Source organism: Capra hircus, chromosome 22, assembly GCF_001704415.2.
Source record: "Capra hircus breed San Clemente chromosome 22, ASM170441v1, whole genome shotgun sequence".
Taxonomy (NCBI): Eukaryota; Metazoa; Chordata; class Mammalia; order Artiodactyla; family Bovidae; genus Capra; species Capra hircus.
In genome coordinates, this window is record NC_030829.1 from 16,039,521 (window position 1) to 16,059,943 (window position 20,423).

General features: G+C 36.5%; 1 protein-coding gene across 1 annotated transcript in view; it reads left to right on the forward strand.

Moving 5' to 3' along the window:
- TOPAZ1 (testis and ovary specific PAZ domain containing 1) overlaps window positions 1-20,423 on the forward strand; it is a 62,952-nt gene that overhangs the window by 22,110 nt on the left and 20,419 nt on the right. Inside the window, 8 exon segments of the mRNA XM_005695594.3 lie at window positions 831-895; window positions 2,776-2,918; window positions 4,462-4,547; window positions 5,420-5,545; window positions 8,070-8,133; window positions 14,401-14,552; window positions 14,756-14,848; window positions 17,224-17,339. Coding sequence (XP_005695651.3) covers window positions 831-895; window positions 2,776-2,918; window positions 4,462-4,547; window positions 5,420-5,545; window positions 8,070-8,133; window positions 14,401-14,552; window positions 14,756-14,848; window positions 17,224-17,339 — 845 coding nt within the window.

Genomic DNA, 20,423 nt, shown 5'->3' on the forward strand with positions numbered 1-20,423 from the left:
TGTTCTTATATTCTTTTTTTCTAAGAAAGAAATATATATGATTTTCTTTTCTTTTAAACTCTGTTGTAATTTTTTAAATGTATAAATAAGTTGGGAGGGAATTAGCATTTTTTACATTTAACATTCTCATCCAGGAACGTGTTATATCCTAATATTTCATGTTTCTCAGTGGATTTTTATAGTGTTCTTCCTAAAGGTTATAATAGTGTATATAATGTGTACTGTTATTATAAAATATTCTTGTATAAGTTTAGAAAGACTAGAAAGATATGAAGTAAGATATTAAGTGGTTAACTCTGGCTACCCAAATGATGAGTGATTTGAGGGGTTTATTTTGGTATCTGTTTTTCAAAAGCCTAGTATTTAAGCATGTATAACTTTCTCGTAATTAGAGAATCACAGTTCCCAAGATAGTAATTGTAAAGAGCTTTAAGTATACCAACATTTTAAATAGATATAAATATTCCTAATGAAAAATACATTTATGTTCATAAATACCACCTGTAAATAAAAATCACTCAAAGCTGTTCTTTCTAAATAAAAGGAAACATGGCTGTAATTGTTCAAAGTAATTAGAAATGGTAGTTTGCATAATTAAAGGTGATATCAAAAACTAGGGAAAATGTGTTGATTTATGTTTTTATGAACACTGGAAATTTTGAAGTCAGTGTTCAGTGTTTTAAAGAATGTAGAGTAGAATTACTTCCTGGCTTGGCCATAAGCTAGTTGTTTAATTAATATCTAATACATTCTGATCTGGTAAGCCTCGTAGCCTAATATGGAATGTAGAGATATTCACTTACATTTTTTTAACCATAATCTCTCCACAGTGTAGATTTTCAGACAAGGTAGCTATTCGAGAAGAAAAAGAAACTATTTCTGAAGTTTTCAGAAGGTTTGTAACATAATTTTTAATTACATAATGTTAAAATAGTCATCTATGTAATTTGTGTCTTGAGCATGTTTTTCATTCTCTCTTGTATGTAGTTGGGCTGCTATGTCATAAACAGTATGCGGGTATTATTTAACATGTCAGGTATATACAGAGTCAAGAATATTATAAGTTACTTTAAAGCTGTCACTAACTGTGTCAGCCATAAATTACTTTTTGAGAAAGGAATGAGGAATGGTGATACAATAAAAGAAAGAAAAAGATGTGGATGTGATTGTTATGAAGGTAAGAATAGCTGAAAGCAGATGAGCATTGCAGCTTGCGGGTATCTTCCATGTCTGCAGTGATTAGTACTGAGAGCTACAGTACACTCACTGGGACATACTACAGATACCAAATTTAGGATTGGCGGGTACCTGGGAGATCATTTGATTCACCTCTCACTCCCACTTTGCTATGAGGCAAGGTGCAGTCAGGTCAGGTGACAAATCTGTTCAAGTTCTTTTATGTTAAGACAGTGTTTTTCCAGTTGTGAGCCTTAGAGTAGCAGCATTTTGTGGGAACTTGCCAGAAATGCAAATTACTTGTTCCCATCCCTGACCTACTGAATCAGAAACTCCAGAAATAGGGCCCATCAATCTGTATTTCAACAAGATCACCAGCTAACCCTGATACATGCTCAAGTCTGAGAACCTTTATGTTAAGAAAAGCCTAGTTAAGAATTAGGTTGGCACAGTATGATTCATTACCGCTTGAAGATCTTAAAAAGAAAATGTGACAAGGTTAACTTTTTTTCCTATAAAAAACATTATGTTTACAAGCTAAATAGTTGCAGCCTGCAGAGTTTTGTCATCACCTTGGCTCTGCCATAAGGACCAGGAATGTGATATTGGGCAAGTCACCACCTTACCCTGGATTTCATCATCTAATCAAAATAAAAGAAGTTTACTAGAAAATCTTTTCCATCTATAAAATTCCATAATTCATATTTCTTTGTTTTATGTTACCTGGTTTATTTTGTTTTATTTGGAGGAGAGTTATGATGATGGCAGATATCAGGGCTATCCCTAGTTGGGGAGAGAAGCAGAAATTTTTATTTTGTGTGAAATGATTAAACTCCATCAGTGCGTCTAAGTTTCAACTATTATAAGCATTATCCCCTCTTCTTACTATTTTGACTCGCCTGTGGCTTATTAGAATTGTACTTAAAGTAAAATGTTTTAGTATCTGAATAAGGACATGAATCTTTCTCTGAGAAAGTAGATGCATTTATATCTGTTAGCTCTGAGGTACTTTGCACCCTTCCGCCTGCTTTACTTAACTTATTTTTCTAGGTAAGTGACCTCAAGATTAGAGTGGTTTTTTGAATTGGTTATATAGGATCTCACTAATTAGAATATAATCAAAGCTGTTTAAATCAGAAGCCTCAGACTACACATTTCTTATACCTTCTTCTCAAAGGTAGATCTCAAGTACATGTATAAATTTATTATATATACTTGTCCTGAAGAATAACATGTAATTCATTTGTTTCATTGCACTGTCCCTAGAATCATTGAATGGTCTTTTCTGGATCTGGGCATTGATATAGTTCCTCCTCTAACCTTTTGGCTGGCGTGATCAAAAATATTTTGCTCTAGTTTCAACCCCACCACTCTACTTCTCCCCATACCCTAGCCATTTAAAAAGTATTGGTTTTCTAGTTAAGGCAGGAACAACCTATTGAAAATACTGAAGAATCATAGTATATAATAGTAGTATATAGCATAGTATATAGAACATATATATCATTAGGATGTGTTTCTACTTATTTGATTCTCATTACTTTAATGTTTTTAGGATAAATTTAAGTTCTGATTTTGGTTTTTCTGCTCACACAACAGCGATTCTAAAAATACAGAGATTATGGTTGGTGAAGGTCACTTAGCAGCACTAGTCTCCAAACCTCTGTGCTTACCAGTGCCATTGCCGCCTTTGAATCTTAGTACTCATCAGGAAGACACATTACTGAATCCTTGGATGAATGGTACAATTTTCTTAATAAAATTCTATTGACTTTTGACGATATAGAAATGATAGAGGAGATTTTTCCACCCAAAACAAAAAGGTTAAGGAAAATAATTGAGGGAACTCCCTAATGGTCCAGTGGTTAGGACTCTGTGCTTCCACTGCAGGGGGCACAGGTTTTATCCCTGATCAGGGAAGTAAGATCCTGCAAGCCGCAGGGTGGGGCCAAAAAAAGAAGAAAAAAAAAAGAAAATGGAAGCAAGCATAGGATATGTTAAGATTAGAAGGTTTGTGTACCTTTAGTTAGTACTTTTGATTAAACAACTTCTGGGATATCTGTACTTACACAGTAGTGGCAGTGCAGGTAGATTACAGTTTATACCTAAAATAGTCATAATGTAGTTTAGTGTTTTAGAAATTTAAAATGTACTTTATACTTTGTGTCATTTTTAATAATTCATAGTGATGTATGTGAACAAAATAAGCTAGATTGAAGAATTAATTTAGAAACAGTAAAATCCTCTTGTGTATGTAGCTCACACGTAACTCTTCCATACCTCCCATCTCTGCCCTCACGCTGCCTGCTTTTGTGTCCTGTAGCAGTAAGCCCATGATTATCACATGTTTTTAAAAGCTTTACAGGTGTCACAGTAAAACGCCCTGCGAAGCTATGCAGCAAAAACTTCAACTTGTCCCAAATTATATCTGGATGCAGCCAAAGTAAAAATTGAAATGACTTAAGATAAAAAACATTTCTATGTTATCTTTAGAAAAAATAATTTCTAAATGTCATAATTCTCATTTTAAAAGACTAACATTAAGGAATAATGATGCCTGGTATAGTAGTCAGCCTGGGCTGCCGTAACAAAATTCCACAGACTGGGTGGCTTAAGCAACAGATACTCATTTCACACAGTTCTGGAGGCTAGAAGTCCAAGATCAAGTTTCTGGTAGGGTTCAGTTTCTGGCTCTCTTCCTGGCTTACAGACGGCAGCCTTTTCACTAAGTCCTCACATGGCCTTTCCTTGGTGCATGTGCTTGGAAAGAGAGAAGGAAAGCTCACTCTTGATGTCTCTGTAAGGACACTGATTCTGTCAGATCACAGCCTCATTTTTATAACCCCATTTAATTTTAATTACTTCCACAAAGGCACATTAGGGGTTAAGGCTTCAATGTATGAATTGGAAGAGACACAATTTAGTCCATAACACCTAGGTTTATCAGTAGTTTTCATCCCTACGAAAAGTTTATCATGTGTAATATTTGTTTAACTTAACGATCATTTGAATATAGTACTCAATGCTGCTATGTGAGGCTTTTAAGAAAGTATCTTTAGCTTATAATGAATTTAAAATGTTAAATTCAGATCTAGACATCCTTAAGGAACACCTAAGGTGTGAATTATTGTATATTTCACAGAACTATACCACTAGCAACAGCCTGTGAATTGAACAAAAGAAGTCCAAAGTGAAATATTAAAACAGATAGTAGTAGTCTGTTCCACTTTATGAAAGTCATGTTATAACATATTGGAATGTAATGTCATTCTTAATCATTTCTAGATTTCAGATTACCAGGGAAACATTCTCTCCTAAAGCTGCAGAATCCTGAAATTTGTGAAATATTTAAGAGGGAAAAAAATTTAGGGGTAAGTACGTTACTTAAAAAATAATGATGATCTTATAAGCATATATTTTGGGGCTTTCTGGTTTTATTTCCTTATTATCATTTAAGCAGTTCTGGACATTTTATTGATTTTAGTGAAAAGGAACAGAAAATGAGTAGCAATTTAGAGGATGTTCACAAACAATATAAGACGTTTAAGGCTGGGAGAGCGGGGAAGGGATGGAATATCCAAAACAGAAAATAATAGGATGAATAGTTTTCTATGGTGAAGGAGAAAGCTATTAATAAAAAGCAGTTGATAGGAAAAGCTTATTGTAAATAACTTTCACTCATTACCTTTTTTCTGTTAATGGGAGCGGGGGAGGGATGGAATATCCAAAACAGAAAATAATAGGATGAATAGTTTTCTATGGTGAAGGAGAAAGCTATTAATAAAAAGCAGTTGATAGGAAAAGCTTATTGTAAATAACTTTCACTCATTACCTTTTTTCTGTTAATTAGAGAAGCTAAGGAAATTTTCAGTTCTAACAAATGCATCTGAAATAAGCATATGTAAAAGTAGAAGTAACTTTTTATAAAGCTAAAAAGGGCAGGCACATGACAAGGAGGGAAAGTAGAAACATTTAAAGCCATGTGCAGTGAAACAATAGTAACTGGTGGATTATAAGTTTTACACTAAATGAAATTGCAGAAATTCAGACAAATAACTTTAATTGATTATATCATAATTTTTTTAATATAAATTGTTTGGAGTTATTTTTTAATCAAGTTAGCAAACAATTTATCTTGATACTTTTTTTGGATACATATTATTTCTGATTGTTTCAAATGCTTTCTCACTTGATTGCAGTGTTTTACAATTAATACAGAAAGGGAATTTGCCTAATTTTCTAGGTGTTCCAGAAGCCACTAGGGTTGACGATACCCCACAGATACTGCAAATTTCATTTTAATATGATACGTGGCTGTGAGCGATCACAGTGCAAGTTTGCTCATGTGCCTGAGCAAGGGGATGAAAAGGTAAAATGTGTTAAGTCTTTGAAGTAGAGATTGTTTTAATAACCATTTCAGTCATATGGTTTTAATTCAGATTTGCATCAAATCCTAATATAAGAGCTTTGCCTGATTTTGAGCTTTATCTACATGGAATCATACACTCTGTGTGCTTTTGTTTCTAGCTTCTTTTGCTCAACATGTTTGAGATTCATCTGTATTTTTTACTTAATTGTAGATGTTTCTTTCTTATTACTATATAATGTTGACTATTCCATTGTAGAGTATAGAAAAATTTATTTTGTTGATAAATACTACTTTTGATGGATGGCTTCTAAATTTGGTAAATACAGTAGTAATGCCATCAGTGTTGTGCATGTCTTTTGGTGAACATATATAGCCATTCTTATGGGTTATACTTGAAACTGGAATTATTGTGTCAAAGGGTTTGCATATGTTCAACTTTAGTTAGACACTGCCAGATAAATTTCCAAAGTGGTTTAACAAATTACATTTTTAATTTGGTCTGAGAGTTCTAGGTGCTTTACATTTTCACCAGCTCTTGGTGTTATCAGCCATTTTAAGCCATTCTAGCGGGTGGGCAGTGATGCTTTCCCTCATGATTGATGAAGTTGAGCATCTTTCAGAATGTTTGTTGGGTATTTGAATATCCCCTTCCTGTAAGTATCTAAATATTTCATCTGTATTCTAGAGGATGTCTTTTTCTTATCCATCTCAAAAATTCTTTATATTTTTAAAATTTTAAAAATTTTTTAATACTTTTAAAATTTTTTTAAATTTTAAAATATAAATTTTAAAAAATTTCTAAATTCTAGATACAAACTCTTTGTTCAATATGTGTATTGCAAGTAATTTTTTCTACTTTGCAAGTTGCCTTTTCACACTTTTAGTTTTTAAATTTTTATTGGAATATAGTTGATTTGCAATATTGTGTTAGTTTCAGGTGTACAGGAAAGTAAATAATATATATTTATAACCACTCTTTTTTTAGATTCTATTCACATATAGGTCATTACAGAGTACTGAGTAGAGGTCCCCGTGCTATACAGGAGGTCCTTGTTAGTGAATATATGCCAATCCCAATCTCCTCCCCTTCCTGTTTTGTAAATAAATTCACGTATACCATTTTTTCAGATTCCACATACCAGCGATATGATTTGTCATTCTGTGTCTGAATTACTTCACTTAGTATGATCATTATCTCTAGTGCATGCCTCCTGCTGCAGATGACATTATTCCATCCTTTTATGGCTGCGTAATATTCCATTATATATGTGTACCACATCTTTATCCAGTCCTCTGTCGGTGGACATTTAGGTTGTTTCCATGTCTTAGCTATTGTAAATAAAGCTGCAGTGAATGTTGGGATTCATGTATCTTTTAGAGTGATGGTTTTCTCTAGATATATGCCCAGGAGTGGGTTGCTGGAGCATCTGGTAGTTCTGGGTTTAGTTTTTTAAGGAACCTCCATATTTTTCTCCATAATGATTGTACCAATTTATATTCCCACCAACAAGCCGTTTTACCCTTTTAGAAGTGTCTTTTGGTAAATAAAATTATTAATCTTTATATAGTCCAGTCTTATCCTTTTTATTTTTTTTTTCCTTTTATGGTGTTGACTTTTTACATCAGTTAGTTCAGTCACTCAGTCATGTCTGACTCTTTGTGACCCCAAGAACCACAGCACACCAGACTTCCCTATCCATCACCAACTCCTGGAGCTTGCTCAAACTCAAGACTTTTTACACACTACTGAAAAAAATTTTTCTAAGATCATGAAGGGGCTTCCCTGGTGGCTCAGTAGTGAAGAATCTGCCTGCAATGCAGGAGACACAGGTTCTGCCCCTGGGTTGGGAAGATCCCCTGGAAAAGGAAATGGTAACCCACTCCAGTATTCTTGCTTGGGAATCCAGTGGACACAAGCCTGGAAGGCTACAGTTCATGGGGTCACAAAAGAGTCAGACACAACTTAACAAATAAACAACAACATGATCATGAAGATGGTCTTTTATGTTTTTCCTTTAAAAAATTTCTTATCTTTCACATTTAGAAATCTGAGCTATCTAGAATTAATTTTTGTTTAGGATGTGAGAAGAAGGTCTAGATACATATTTTTTCCCATGTGGATCTCCAGGTGACCCAACACCATCCTTTCCCCCACTGTGTTACAGGATCACTGTGTCATAAATCTGCTAATTGTGTATGAGTGAGTCTCTTTATAGGATCTATTTTCTAATCATTGGTCAATGTGTTTTTCCGTATACCAGTAAAAGAATCCCTCCCTTCTCCAGTTGATTGCTAATCTTGACTTTGTTTCCTTGACTCTTTCTCTGAACAGCTTCTCTGATTAAGGGTTTTGTAATAAATTCAGTATGCATTTCCCATCTTAGTTAACCTAACATCAGCTTCTTTATTCCATTGCCTTAAATTGACTTAAAAAAAATAGAATAAGCAAAAAGATAGGACTGAAATTTGTATAGTTTTTGTGAAATATGAAAAGGTAATTTTACATTTTTCATGACTTCTACAGGTTTGTATGGATGTGTTTAAGAAATATATAAGTATCAATGAGCTGTGTTTGCTACAACGTGCAGGTATGAGATAGTAGAATGATTACTATAAAATCATTAATGCAAGTGTTTCAAACAATGTGCTTTTGTCCTCATGGTTTAAAAGTAAATTTAATACTTTTGAGTATGAAAACTGAGTGTTTTAGATTAGTTCTGTTGATCTTAGAAAGGATTAATACTAAGTGTAGCATTTTGGTTAATAAATTTTAATCCATGTAACATTGTAATTCACTTACATACTAATATTTTCATGATGTAGAAATTTTATTTACAGGTATAAGACAGAAAAAAGGATGTCGTTAATTAGCTTGAAATCTTTCTGAAGGGATCTGTCAGAAACTGGATCTTCCCTACATCTTCATCCTTTTACACATGTCCCTTGTAGCTGAGGAGAAGGAAATGGCAACCCACTCGAGTATTCTTGCCTAGAGAATCCTGTGGACAGAGAGCCTGGTGGGCTGCTGTCCATAGGGTCGCACAGAGTCAGACATGACTGAAGTGACTTAGCGTGCATGCATGCATTGGAGAAGGAAATGGCAACCCACTCCAGTATTCTTGCCTGGAGAATCCCAGGGACAGAGAAACCTGGTGGGCTGCTGTCTGTGGGGTCGCATAGAGTCAGACATGACTGAAGTGACTTAGCAGCAGCAGCAGCTTATAGCTGATGCATATCAATCATTCTGTGCAGTTCCCTAAACAGGGCAAAATGAAAGTTGCTCAGTCGTGTCTGACTCTTTATGACCCCATGGATTGTACAGTCCGTGGAATTTCTCCAGTCCAGAATACTGGAGTGGGTAGCCTTTCCCTTCTCCAGGGGATTTTCCCAACCCAGGGATCGAACCCAGGTCTTCCACATTGCGGGTGGATTCTTTACCAGCTGAGCCACAAGGTAAGGCCAAGAATACTGGAGTAGGTAGCCTGTGCCTTCTCCAGCAGATCTTCCCTACCCAGGAATCGAACCAGGGTCTCCTGCTTTGCAGACGGATTCTTTACCAACTGAGCTATCAGGGAAGCTTTCCTGGTAGCTCAAATGGTAAACAGGCCAAGCTCTGCTGTAATAGAAAAGGCACTGCTCTTCTGCCCAGGATGCCTTTCTTTTATCCCACTTCCCCATAGCAAATCATCTTTCAAAACCTAGTCATAGAAAACAGGATTATCTCCTCCATTACACCCTTATCTGACTCCACAGCCTCATTCCATTCTCTGCTCCCATCTCCCCCTACTAATTGTGAGACCCGAAAGGAAGGGACCAAGCTTTAATATTTGTCAAATTGACAAGTTCACAAGGGGGAAGTACTGAGAAAGTGGGACTCCCCATTACCCTATTTAACCATAGGTTCATTTTTATCTGTTTGATATTTGAATTTCCACATAAAATCCTGTTGCCAGAAGTTGTCTGATTAAAACCATTGTGTAAAACTACTGCTGTTTGGCATATACCAGAAGGAACTGTTCACTGTCGAATTGTACCAAACATTTAAAGAACTAATATCAATTCTCAGACTTTTCCCAGAAATTGAAGAGGAGGGAACACATTGATATAAAATTCCTCAACAAAAGCTTGCAACCTGAATTGGAAGGATCAGACCATAACCAAGTGGAATTTGTTCTTAGAGTACAGTGTAGTTCAACATATAAAAATCAATCCAAGTAACCACATTAACAGAATGAGTGGAAAAAGCACATGATCATCTCAGTTGATGCAGAAAAAGCATTTGACAAAATTCAGTACCCTTTCATTGATTAAAAAAAAGAAACGAGACAAGGAATAAAAGGAAACTACCTCAACATTTAAAAAGCCACATCTGAAAAACCTCACAGTAAACACCATCAGTCAGTTGAGTTCAGTTCAGTTCAATAGCTCAGTTGTGTCCGACTCTTTGCGACCCCATGAAAGGCAGCACGCCAGGCCTCCCTGTCCATCACCAACTCCCAGAGTTCACTCAAACTCATGTCCATCAAGTTGGTGATGCCATCCAGCCATCTCACCCTCTGTTGTTCCCTTCTCCTCCTGCCCCCAATCTCTCCCAGCATCAGAGTCTTTTCCAATGAGTCAACTGTTCGCATGAGGTGGCCAAAGTATTGGAGTTTCGGCTTCAACATCAGTCCTTCCAATGAACACCCAGGACTGATCTCCTTTAGAATGGACTGGTAGTGTCTCCTTGCAGTCCAAGGGACTCTCAAGAGTCTTCTCCAACATCACAGTTCAAAAGTATCAATTCTTCAGCGCTCAGCTTTCTTCACAGTCCAACTCTCATATCCATACACGACTACTGGAAAAACCATAGCCTTGACTGACAGACCTTTGTTGACAAAGTAATGTCTCTGCTTTTGAATATGCTATCTAGGTTGGTCATAACTTTCCTTCCATGGAGTAAGCGTCTTTTAATTTCATGGCTGCAGTCACTATCCGCATTGCTTTTGGAGCCCCCCAAAATAAAGTCTCACAGTGTTTCCACTGTTTCCCCATCTATTTCCCATGAAGTGATGGGACCAGATGCCATGATCTTCGTTTTCTGAACGTTGAGCTTTAAGCCAACTTTTTCACTCTCCTCTTTCACTTTCATCAAGAGGCTTTTGAGTTCCTCTTCACTTTCTGCCATAAGGGTGATGTCATCTCCATATCGGAGGTTATTCATATTTCTCCCGGCAATCTTGATTCCTGCTTGTGCTTCTTCCAGTCCAGTGTTTCACATGATGTGCTCTGCATATAAGTTAAATAGGCAGGGTGACAGTATACAGCCTTGACGTACTCCTTTTCCTATTTGGAACCAGTCTGTTGTTCCATGCCCAGTTCTAACTGTTGCTTCCTGACTTGCATATAGGTTTCTCAAGAGGCAGGTCAGGTGGTCTGGTATTCCCATCTCTTTCAGAATTTTCCACAGTTTATTGTGATCCACACAGTCAAAGGCTTTGGCATAGTCAATAAAGCAGAAATAGATGTTTTTCTGGAACTCTCTTGCTTTTTCCATGATCCAGCGGATGTTGGCAATTTGATCTCTGGTTCCTCTGCCTTTTCTGAAACCAGCTTGAACATCTGGAAGTTCACGGTTCATGTATTGCTGAAGCCTGGCTTGGAGAATTTTGAGTATTACTTTACCATACTCGGTGGCAAAAAACTGAAAGCCTTTCCCCTAAGATTAAGAACAAGGCAAGGATGCCTGCTTTCACCACTTCAGTTCAACACAGATGGAAGTTCTCGCCAGAGCAATGAGACAAGGCATCCATTTCAGAAAGGAAGAAGTCAGTGGCCTATGTGCAGATGATATGACCTTATATATAGAAAATACCTAAGATTCTCAGAGGAGAAAAGCTTTTAGGGTTAATAAGTGACCAAGTCAACATGCAAAAATCATTTGCATTTCTATATACTGAAATTGAGCACCCTGAAAAGGAAATTACAAAAACAATTCCATTTACAATAACTTGAAAGAATAAAATACTTAAAAACTAATTTAACCAAGAAAGTGAAAGACTTGTACAATGAAATCTACACAACATTGCTGAAAGAGAAATTAAAGACACACATCTCATGTTCACAGATTGGAAGACTCCGTAATATTAAAATGTCATTACTAAGATCATGGCATCCGATCCCATCACTTTATGGCATATATATGGGGAAACTGTGGAAACACTGACAGACTGTATTTTCTTCGGTTCCAGAATCACTGCAGATGGTTGACTGCAGCCATGAAATTAAAAGACACTTGGCTCCATGGAAGAAAAACTATGACAAAACCTAGATGGAGTATTGAAAAGCAGAAACATTGCTTTGCCAGCAAAGGTCTGTATAGTCAAAGCTACGGTTTTTCCAGTAGTCATGTTTGGATGTGAGAGTTGGACCATGAAGAAGGCTGAATGTCAAAGAATTGATGCTTTTGAACTGTGGTGTTGGAGAAGACTCTTGAAAGTCCCTTGGACTGCAAGGAGATCAAAGCAGTCAGTCCTAAAGGAAATCAACCCGGAATATACAGTGAAAGGACTGATGTTGAAGCTGAAAGTCCAGTACTTTGGCCACCTGATGCGAAGAGCCAGCTCATTGGAAAAGACCTTGATGCTGGGAAAAGTAGAAGGCAGGAACAGAAGGGGATGACACAGGATGAGATTGTTGGATGGCATCACCAATGCAGTGGACGTGAGTTTGAGCGAACTCCAGGAAGAAGTGAAGGACAGGGAAGCCTGGTGTGCTGCATCCATGGGTTCGCAAAGAGTCAGACACAACTGAGCAGCTGAAAAACAACCCGTGTCAGATTGGGAGACTCAGTATTATTAGAATGTCATTACTTCCCAAGAGATCTGCAGATTCAATGTAATCTCTATCAAAATGCCAGTAACTCAGCAGAAATAGAAAAACCCATCCTAAAACTCATGTGGTATCTCAAGAAGTCCTGAAATAATCTTGAAAAAACTGGAGGACTCATACTTCCTAACTTGAAAACTTACTCCAGAGCTATAGTAACCAAAAGTGTGGTGCTAGCATAAAGGCAGACATACAAATCAATGGAATAGAATAGAGAGCCTGGACATAAACCCTCACATATATGATCAAAAGGTTTTTGAAAAGGATGCTAGACCATTCACCAGCAATAGTTAGATAGCTTTTTTCCGCAAATAATGCTGGGAAAACTAAATACCCACAATTCAAAACAGTAAAATTGAACCCTTAACTAACACTGTATACAAAAGTTAGTTCAAAATGTATTGAAGACCTTAATGTAAGACCTACAACAATAAAACTCTGAGAAGAAAGCATGAGGACAAAAACATCACAACGTTGGATCTGGCAATGATTTCTTGGATATGACACCAAAGACACAGGCAACAAAGAAAAAATAGATAAATTGAACGTCATGAAAATTCGAAAATTTTGTGCATTAAGAGACAGTATCAGCAAGATGAAACTGCAACCCACAGAATCGGAGAAAATATTTGTAAATCATATCTGATAAAAGAATAGTATCCAGAATATATGGAGAACCCTTAAACTCAACAACAACAAAACCTGATTCAAAAATAGGCAAAGTATTTGAAGAGACATTTCTCCAAAGAAGATACACAAATGGCCAATAAGCATTTAAAATGATGCTCAACATCACTAGACCTAAGGGAAATGTATAATCAAAACTACATTGAGATACCACCTCACACCCATTAGAATGACTGCTATCAAAAAAAGAAAAAAGTGTTAGGATGTGGAGAAATTAAAGCCCTCATGCACTACGGGAAGGAATGTAAAATTGTACAGTACTGCAGAAAAACAGTATGACAGTTGCCCAAAAAATTAAAAATAGAATTACCATATATCCAGTAATTCTTCTCCTGATATATACACGGAAGAATTGACAGCAGGGTCTTGAAAGATACTTGCACACCCATATTTATAGCAGCGTTATTCACAGTAGCTAAAATGTGAGGCAATGCAAGAGTCCATTAAGAAATGACTTTTCAGAGCTTGCCTGATGGCCCAGTGGTAAAGAATCCACTTGCCAATGCAAGAGACACGGGTTGGATCCGTGGTCTGGGAAGATCCCACATGCCACAGAGTAGCTAAGCGCATGAGCCAAACTATTGAGCCTGTGCTCTAGAGCCCAGGCACTGCAGCTTCTGAGCCCATGTCTCACAACTGCTGAAGCCTCAGTACCTAGAACCCGTGCTCCACAATAAGAGACGCCACTGCAGTGAGAAGCCCACGCACCACAACTAGACAGTAACCTCCACTTGCCGTAACTAGAGAAAAGCCTGTGCAGCAACGAAGACCCAGCCCCAGCACAGCCAAGATACATAATTTATCAAAAATAAGTTTTAAATGCTTTTTCAGTGGAGATTAATCAGTGGTATAATTTTTAGGAGAATGTTCATATCATAAACTAGAATAAAGATATCCCCAGGGTCAGCATGTTGATGGGGCTAAAACAGAAAGAAGGGGTATATGTCAAAATAGTCTGCTTCCACTCTTAAACAGGCCACTGTCTGAAGTCCTCCTGAGAGTGTGGCTCCCTCAGAGTTCATATTGAAACCATGATGTATGAGGCAATTTGGTCCTATTTTTTGTGGATAGCACCTCAGTTAGATCCCAATGTAGTACCTAACATCCTGGTTGACATGTTGTTGCCATTTAACTTTTGCTTTAATGTATTTTCATCAAATATTCCTGATACTGGAAGTGTATCTTTTAAGAAATTGAGTTAATGCTACTTGATCTTTAAATATAGAAAAATTGTCTGACTTAGGAAAGATGAATATCTTAAAAGTAGCAAATGACTTTACTATGTATTTCATCATTTTCAGCAAACATGTTTATGGAATACTACAGAAAGTTTCTTCCAGGTATACACTTTGATTTACAAGTATTAAATGACCTTCTAAATTCTTTACTCAAACACTGTTTATTGAAAGAAGTATTTCAGATCATGAACCTCTGCATAATGATTAAGATGCTGGTAAGTAACCTGAAAATAATTTTTTCTAATATTTTAAGTTAATTTCTCTGATACATTTCTTATATGTATAATTTAACAGTTGTATTTGTTTGTTAAATGTTTCCTAGAGAACACTTGTGTTTTTCAGCATAAACAAATTTGAGAAACTTAAAGTATACTAAAATAAGACATGAAAATGAGTGTAATTTTTTTGTTTTATCCAGCCCGCTCTGAAAATATTACTAAAAATATTTGAGTATGTGGCAACTATGAAATTAAGGAATGCGGTACCTGCTTTAATTGATATGTTTTGCAAGGTATGATTTTTTGTTTTATACATTTTATTCTCTAATAGTGAATAACCAAGAAAATAGTGATTTCTGCTTACTCTTAAATTGCCTTTTATTTACATTTTTTATACCAAAGAATTATATTTTCAGAAATGTTCTTTTTCTCCTGAAGTAGGATTTATAAACAGACTCCAGTGACTAACAGGCCTTGCCCTTAATTGAAGAGTTCTAAGCATGCCAGGTGACTTCTTACAAATTCATGAACCATCTTTATCTCTACTTCTTAAGAATGACTGAAGAAAATTTTCTTTTTCAAAAAGATTTGAGGTCATATATAACAAAAATAAATACATAAATCAGTGTATAAATAGGACAGTGTTAGCAAACAAGGCGGAGAAGGCGATGGCACCCCACTCCAGTACTCTTGCCTGGAGAGTCCCATGGACGGAGGAGCCTGGTGGGCTGCAGTCCATGGGGTCGCGAAGAGTCGGACACGACTGAGCGACTTTACTTTCACTTTTCACTTTCATGCATTGGAGAAGTAAATGGCAACCCACTCCAGTGTTCTTGCCTGGGGAATCCCAGGGACAGGGGAGCCTGGTGGGCTGCCGTCTGTGGGGTCGCACAGAGTCGGACACGACTGAAGCGACTTAGCAGCAGCAGCAGCAGCAGCAGCAAACAAGGTAGACGGATAAGAATATGGTGGTTGTGGTTGTTTAGTCACTAAGTCGTGTCCAGCTCTTTGTGACTCCATGGACTATAGCCTACCAGGCTCCTCTGTCCATGGAATTCTCCAGGTAAGAATACTGGAGAGGGTGGCCATTTCCTGCTTCAGGGGGTCCTGAAGACACAGGAATCAAACCCACATCTCCTGTGTTGCAAGAGGATTTTTTACCACTGAGCCACCAGGGAAGCCAAATAATATGGTGGCAAGGAGTTAACTTTATATTTGGCATATATCAGAAAGAAAAAGATTTTTACATTTTTTAAAGTATATTAAAATTTTTATAGTTGTTGAATATTTCTTAGTATTTGGTACTACTCAGCGTTTCATTTCAGAGTAGGCCTATAGCAGGAAAACACCCCACTTCCCGCCCATTCTCTTGAGGAAGCAGCTTTGGAACCATTTTAGCAGATGAACAAATATTTCAGTGAATACCTCTAGTTTCACATTACAAAACTTGACAAAATTACTTGCCTGGAAATTTTCTGAATCAGGAATTACTCAAACTTCCAGTTGCATAAGAATTGAGTAACAGGGATGAAGTGTATGGCATGGTATAGTTAGTAATAATGTGATATCTTTGTATGGTGACAGATGGTAACTAAACTTATCATGGTTATCATTTTATAATGTATAGAAATGTCAAATCACCATGTTGTGCACCAGTAACTAACATGGTGTTATAGGTTAATTATACTTCAGAAAACAAACTTGCAAAAAAGGAAATAAGATTTCTGGCTACCAGAAGTAGATGGTAAGGAAATTGGATGAAGGTGGTAAAAGGTACAAACTTCCAGTTATAAAAGAAATAAGAACTGTGTGTGTGTCACTCAGTCATGTCTGACCCTTTGTGACCCCATGGACTCTAGCCCACTTGGTTCCTCTGTCCATGGAATTCTCAAGGCACAAATTTTGGAGAGGGTTGCCATTCCCTTCTCCAGGGGAACTTCCCAACCCAAGGGATCAAAGTGGGCTCTCCTGCATGGCAAGGAGATTCTTTACTGACTGAGCCACCAGTAATTAACACTGCTATATGTTATATATGAAAGCTGGTAAGAGAATAAATCCTAAGAGTTTTCAACACAAGGAAAAATTTTTCTCTTTTTTATTTTGTGTATATATGAGATGATAGATGTTCACTAAAATTATTGTAATCTTTTCATGATATATGTAAGTCAGATCATTATGCTGTATACCTTAAACTTACATAGTTGCTGTATGTCAGTTATTGATATAGCTCAGTAAAATTGAAGATAGATAAATTTTTTTAAAAAAAGAAATTACTGATCACCTAGAGTCATTGTAGAAAACCTCAACTTGATATATCTCAGGAATTTTATCATCGGGTATACAGTATAACCACAGTGCTATACTTACTAAAAGACAGAATTAGTACCAAGCAAGAAGTTCAATTGATACAGTAGTTGACATAACTTGAAGAAAAGAACTAATGTTCAAGTTTAAACTCAGAAGTATTATTTTCATTTTTGCTTTAAATTCTTGATGTAAGGTGTCTTATGGTGGTTCTCAAATATTTGAAGAAAAATATGCTTCAGATTTTTTAATGAATTTTAATTCTGTCTCCATGTTTCACTTCTTCCATCAGCCTCTTAGTTTTTCCCAAACATACTGGTTTCACATTTTTAAAAGAATGACTACTCTTTACCCTCTTCCGCAGCTCGTTGAAGCTGGGATGGTACTTGACCTAGAACACTTTAACTATATTGTTAAGCTTTTATACCAAGTACAGGCTTCCAAGCAAGAAATAACGGCAGTTCTGGAAATGAAATCCAGGTAAGAAAATCATTATAATTAGGACTAAAATATATGTATTTTGGTGGGGACTTAAAAAGGATAAAGACAAAATACTTATCATTCTTCATATGCCCACCGAAAGCCCTTCTCCCTCTTGGCTGTGGCCTGGTCACATTGTCATCATCTGTCTCTAGCTAGCCCTCCTGGCCAGCCTCACCAAATCTTTTTCATCACCTGATTTCGTCTTGCTACCTGGCAGATCAAATGTAAAGACTCTCTTGCTCTGTTTCACAACTTACTTTATTCTACTTAATGCACTCTCTTACATGTATTCAAATTACTTTAATCCTTCTTTCTCTTTCACTCACTTCTTGTCATGTTAACTAGATAAAATATTTTAAGGTCTCTCCTTCATTCTTTCTCTGACTTGTTTGCTTTCTCTGTTTAGCTTATGAGCCTCAGAAGGCCTTAAAAAAAAAACAACCTATAATAATTACAAGAGTAGTACCATAACATACCTGTATTGAGAAAAAGGAAAGCCATGACTTTGTACTGTCACGTACATAGAGAAAAGTATGCAAATTTTAGGTGTTTAAATGAACCATAACTTTTTAACAAAGGCAGGTTTGATAAAGTGCAAATGATGCCAACCAGAAAACTCCTTGAGAAAGCCCAGAAGGTTCCTTCAGAGGCACTTCCACATTTATTTAATTTCTCATGATCCTCTAATACAGAAGTTTCCACACTAGTATCCAGAGGCCAAAAGAAATACATTAACAGTAGCATTTATTAAGAGGTTAGATCCAAACAAATTAATAGTAGTTTGACAGTGTCTGACAGATGTTGTGAAAATATTAAAATTACCTGAGGAGCCCCTGTGAATTTGCTCTAGTGCCGTTTTATTAGTATTTTTCCCCAATACCCATTCAGTGTGATTATTCATTTATAGAGCATTTAGATTTATCTGTTACTGTTTGTATTATATATTCAGTTATCCCACATCGTAGTCTGTTTGATTTGGGAAAGTATGTGAAATACTACTGTTGGTTGTAACCATCAGTATAAACAGATGCAATGAGAAATGTTGCTCCCCCTTACTCCTACTCTGCCATTTCTGTTTCCTCCTCCTTTTCACCCCTTTTCCACCTACATACTAGAGGTAACCAGTCTTTCAGTTTTGGGAGTTATCCTCTTATAATGAGCAGATATTTATATATTTTCTTATACCAACTTCTTTGTTACACACAGTGTAGCATATAATGAATTTCAAATTTGCTCTTTTCAAATTTGGTTTTTTCACTCAAACAGTATATCCTGGAGATCAGTTTGGAGAGAAATTTGTCGTTTTTTAATAAAGGCAAAGTACTCCATTGTTTGAATGTACTTCAGGTTATTCAGTCAATGTGTGGGTATTTAAGTTGTCCCCAATATTTTGCATTTTAAAACAATGCTACTAATCTTGGATTGGAATTAATATTGTTGAAATTAATATTATTGGAATTAATATTGTTAAAATAGCCATACTACCCAAAGCAATCTAGATTTAATGCATTCCCAATCAAATTAACTATGACACTTTTCACAGAACTAGAACAAATAATCCTAAAATTTATATAGAATCACAAAAGAATCTTCAGCAAAGGAGTCAAGAAAATTCAGTGGAGAAAAGACAGTCTCTTCAGCATGTGGTATTGGGAAAGTTGGACAGCTTCATGTTAATCAGTGAAGTTAGAACATTACCTCACAAAATGTACAAAAATAAACTCAAAATGATTCAAAGACCTAAGTATAAGACATGACACTGTGAAAATCCTGGAAGAGAACATAGGCAAAACATTTTCTGACGTAAAATGTAGCAATATTTTCTTAGACCAGTCTCTCAAGGCAAAAGAAATAAAAGCAAAAATAAACAAATGAGACCTAATCAAACTTAAAAACTTTTGTACAACAAAGGAAACCATGAACAAAATGAAAGACAACTTACAGACTGGGGGAAAATATTTGTAGAATGAGGCATCCAACAAGGGCTTAATTTCCAAAATATATAAACAGGTCATACAACTCAATGTCAAAAAAACACCAAAAAAAACCCCCCACACTGTCAATAAATGACAGAAGACCTAATTAGCCATTTCTCCAAAGAAGACATATAGATGGCCCACATGAAAAGATGTCCAACATTGCTGATTATCAGAGAAATGCAAATCTGCAGTGAAGTACCACCTCACACCAGTCGCAATGGCCGTCATCAGAAAGTCTACAAACAGTAAATGCTAGAGAGGGTGTGAAGGGCAGGGTGCCCCCCTACGCTGTTGGAGAGAATGGAAATTGTTGCAGCCACTGTGGAGTACAGTATAGAGATTCCTTAAGAAGCCAAAAACAGGGTTGCCGTATGATCCAGCAGTCCCATCCCTGGGCATTAATCCAGAAAAGAGGAAACCTCTAATTTGAAAAGATACATGCACCACAGTGTTCATAGCAACACCGTTTATAATAGCCAAGACAGCGGAAACAACCTAAGTGACCAGCAGCAGAATGGATAAAAATTAGCAACTTGTCCTTCCTTTTTAATGCTCTGGAATAATTTATGAAACATTGGGACTAATCACCAAAATTGACCCCCTAGTCAGCTCTTCTGCAGTATTATTAGTTTATTGGCACCCTGCTCTTTGCACCTTTTCTTCTCCTCTTCCCAGTTGCCAAAGCATACTTCTTCCATTTTTTTTTTTCCTGTCCCTGAAGCTATCCATGCATTTCACATTTGTTCAAATCATACAAACTTCTAAATTCCTTTGTGTGGTTTGTGTTCTCATCTACCCACTTTTTTCACTTAGCACTTTCAAATTTTGTGTGGACTTTGTAATGGTAATTTTTAGTCACTGTTAGGTCCTTCTGCTAGTTTCCTTCTGTGGTTCTCCCCTACAGATACTTTTTTTTGCTTGCTTTCGTTTGTTGTTGTTAGTGTTTGCTTGCCTCATGTACTTCTGGAGCAATGAGGGTGGAGTAAGAGCAGCAGAGAGCAAGTGCTAGGATTTGTTTTGCATTCCTTTTTTCCTCTTTGTATTCACAATTATTTTGAAGCTTTGACATTCTCTGTCTTCAAGTTGGGATGAAAGTATGGTT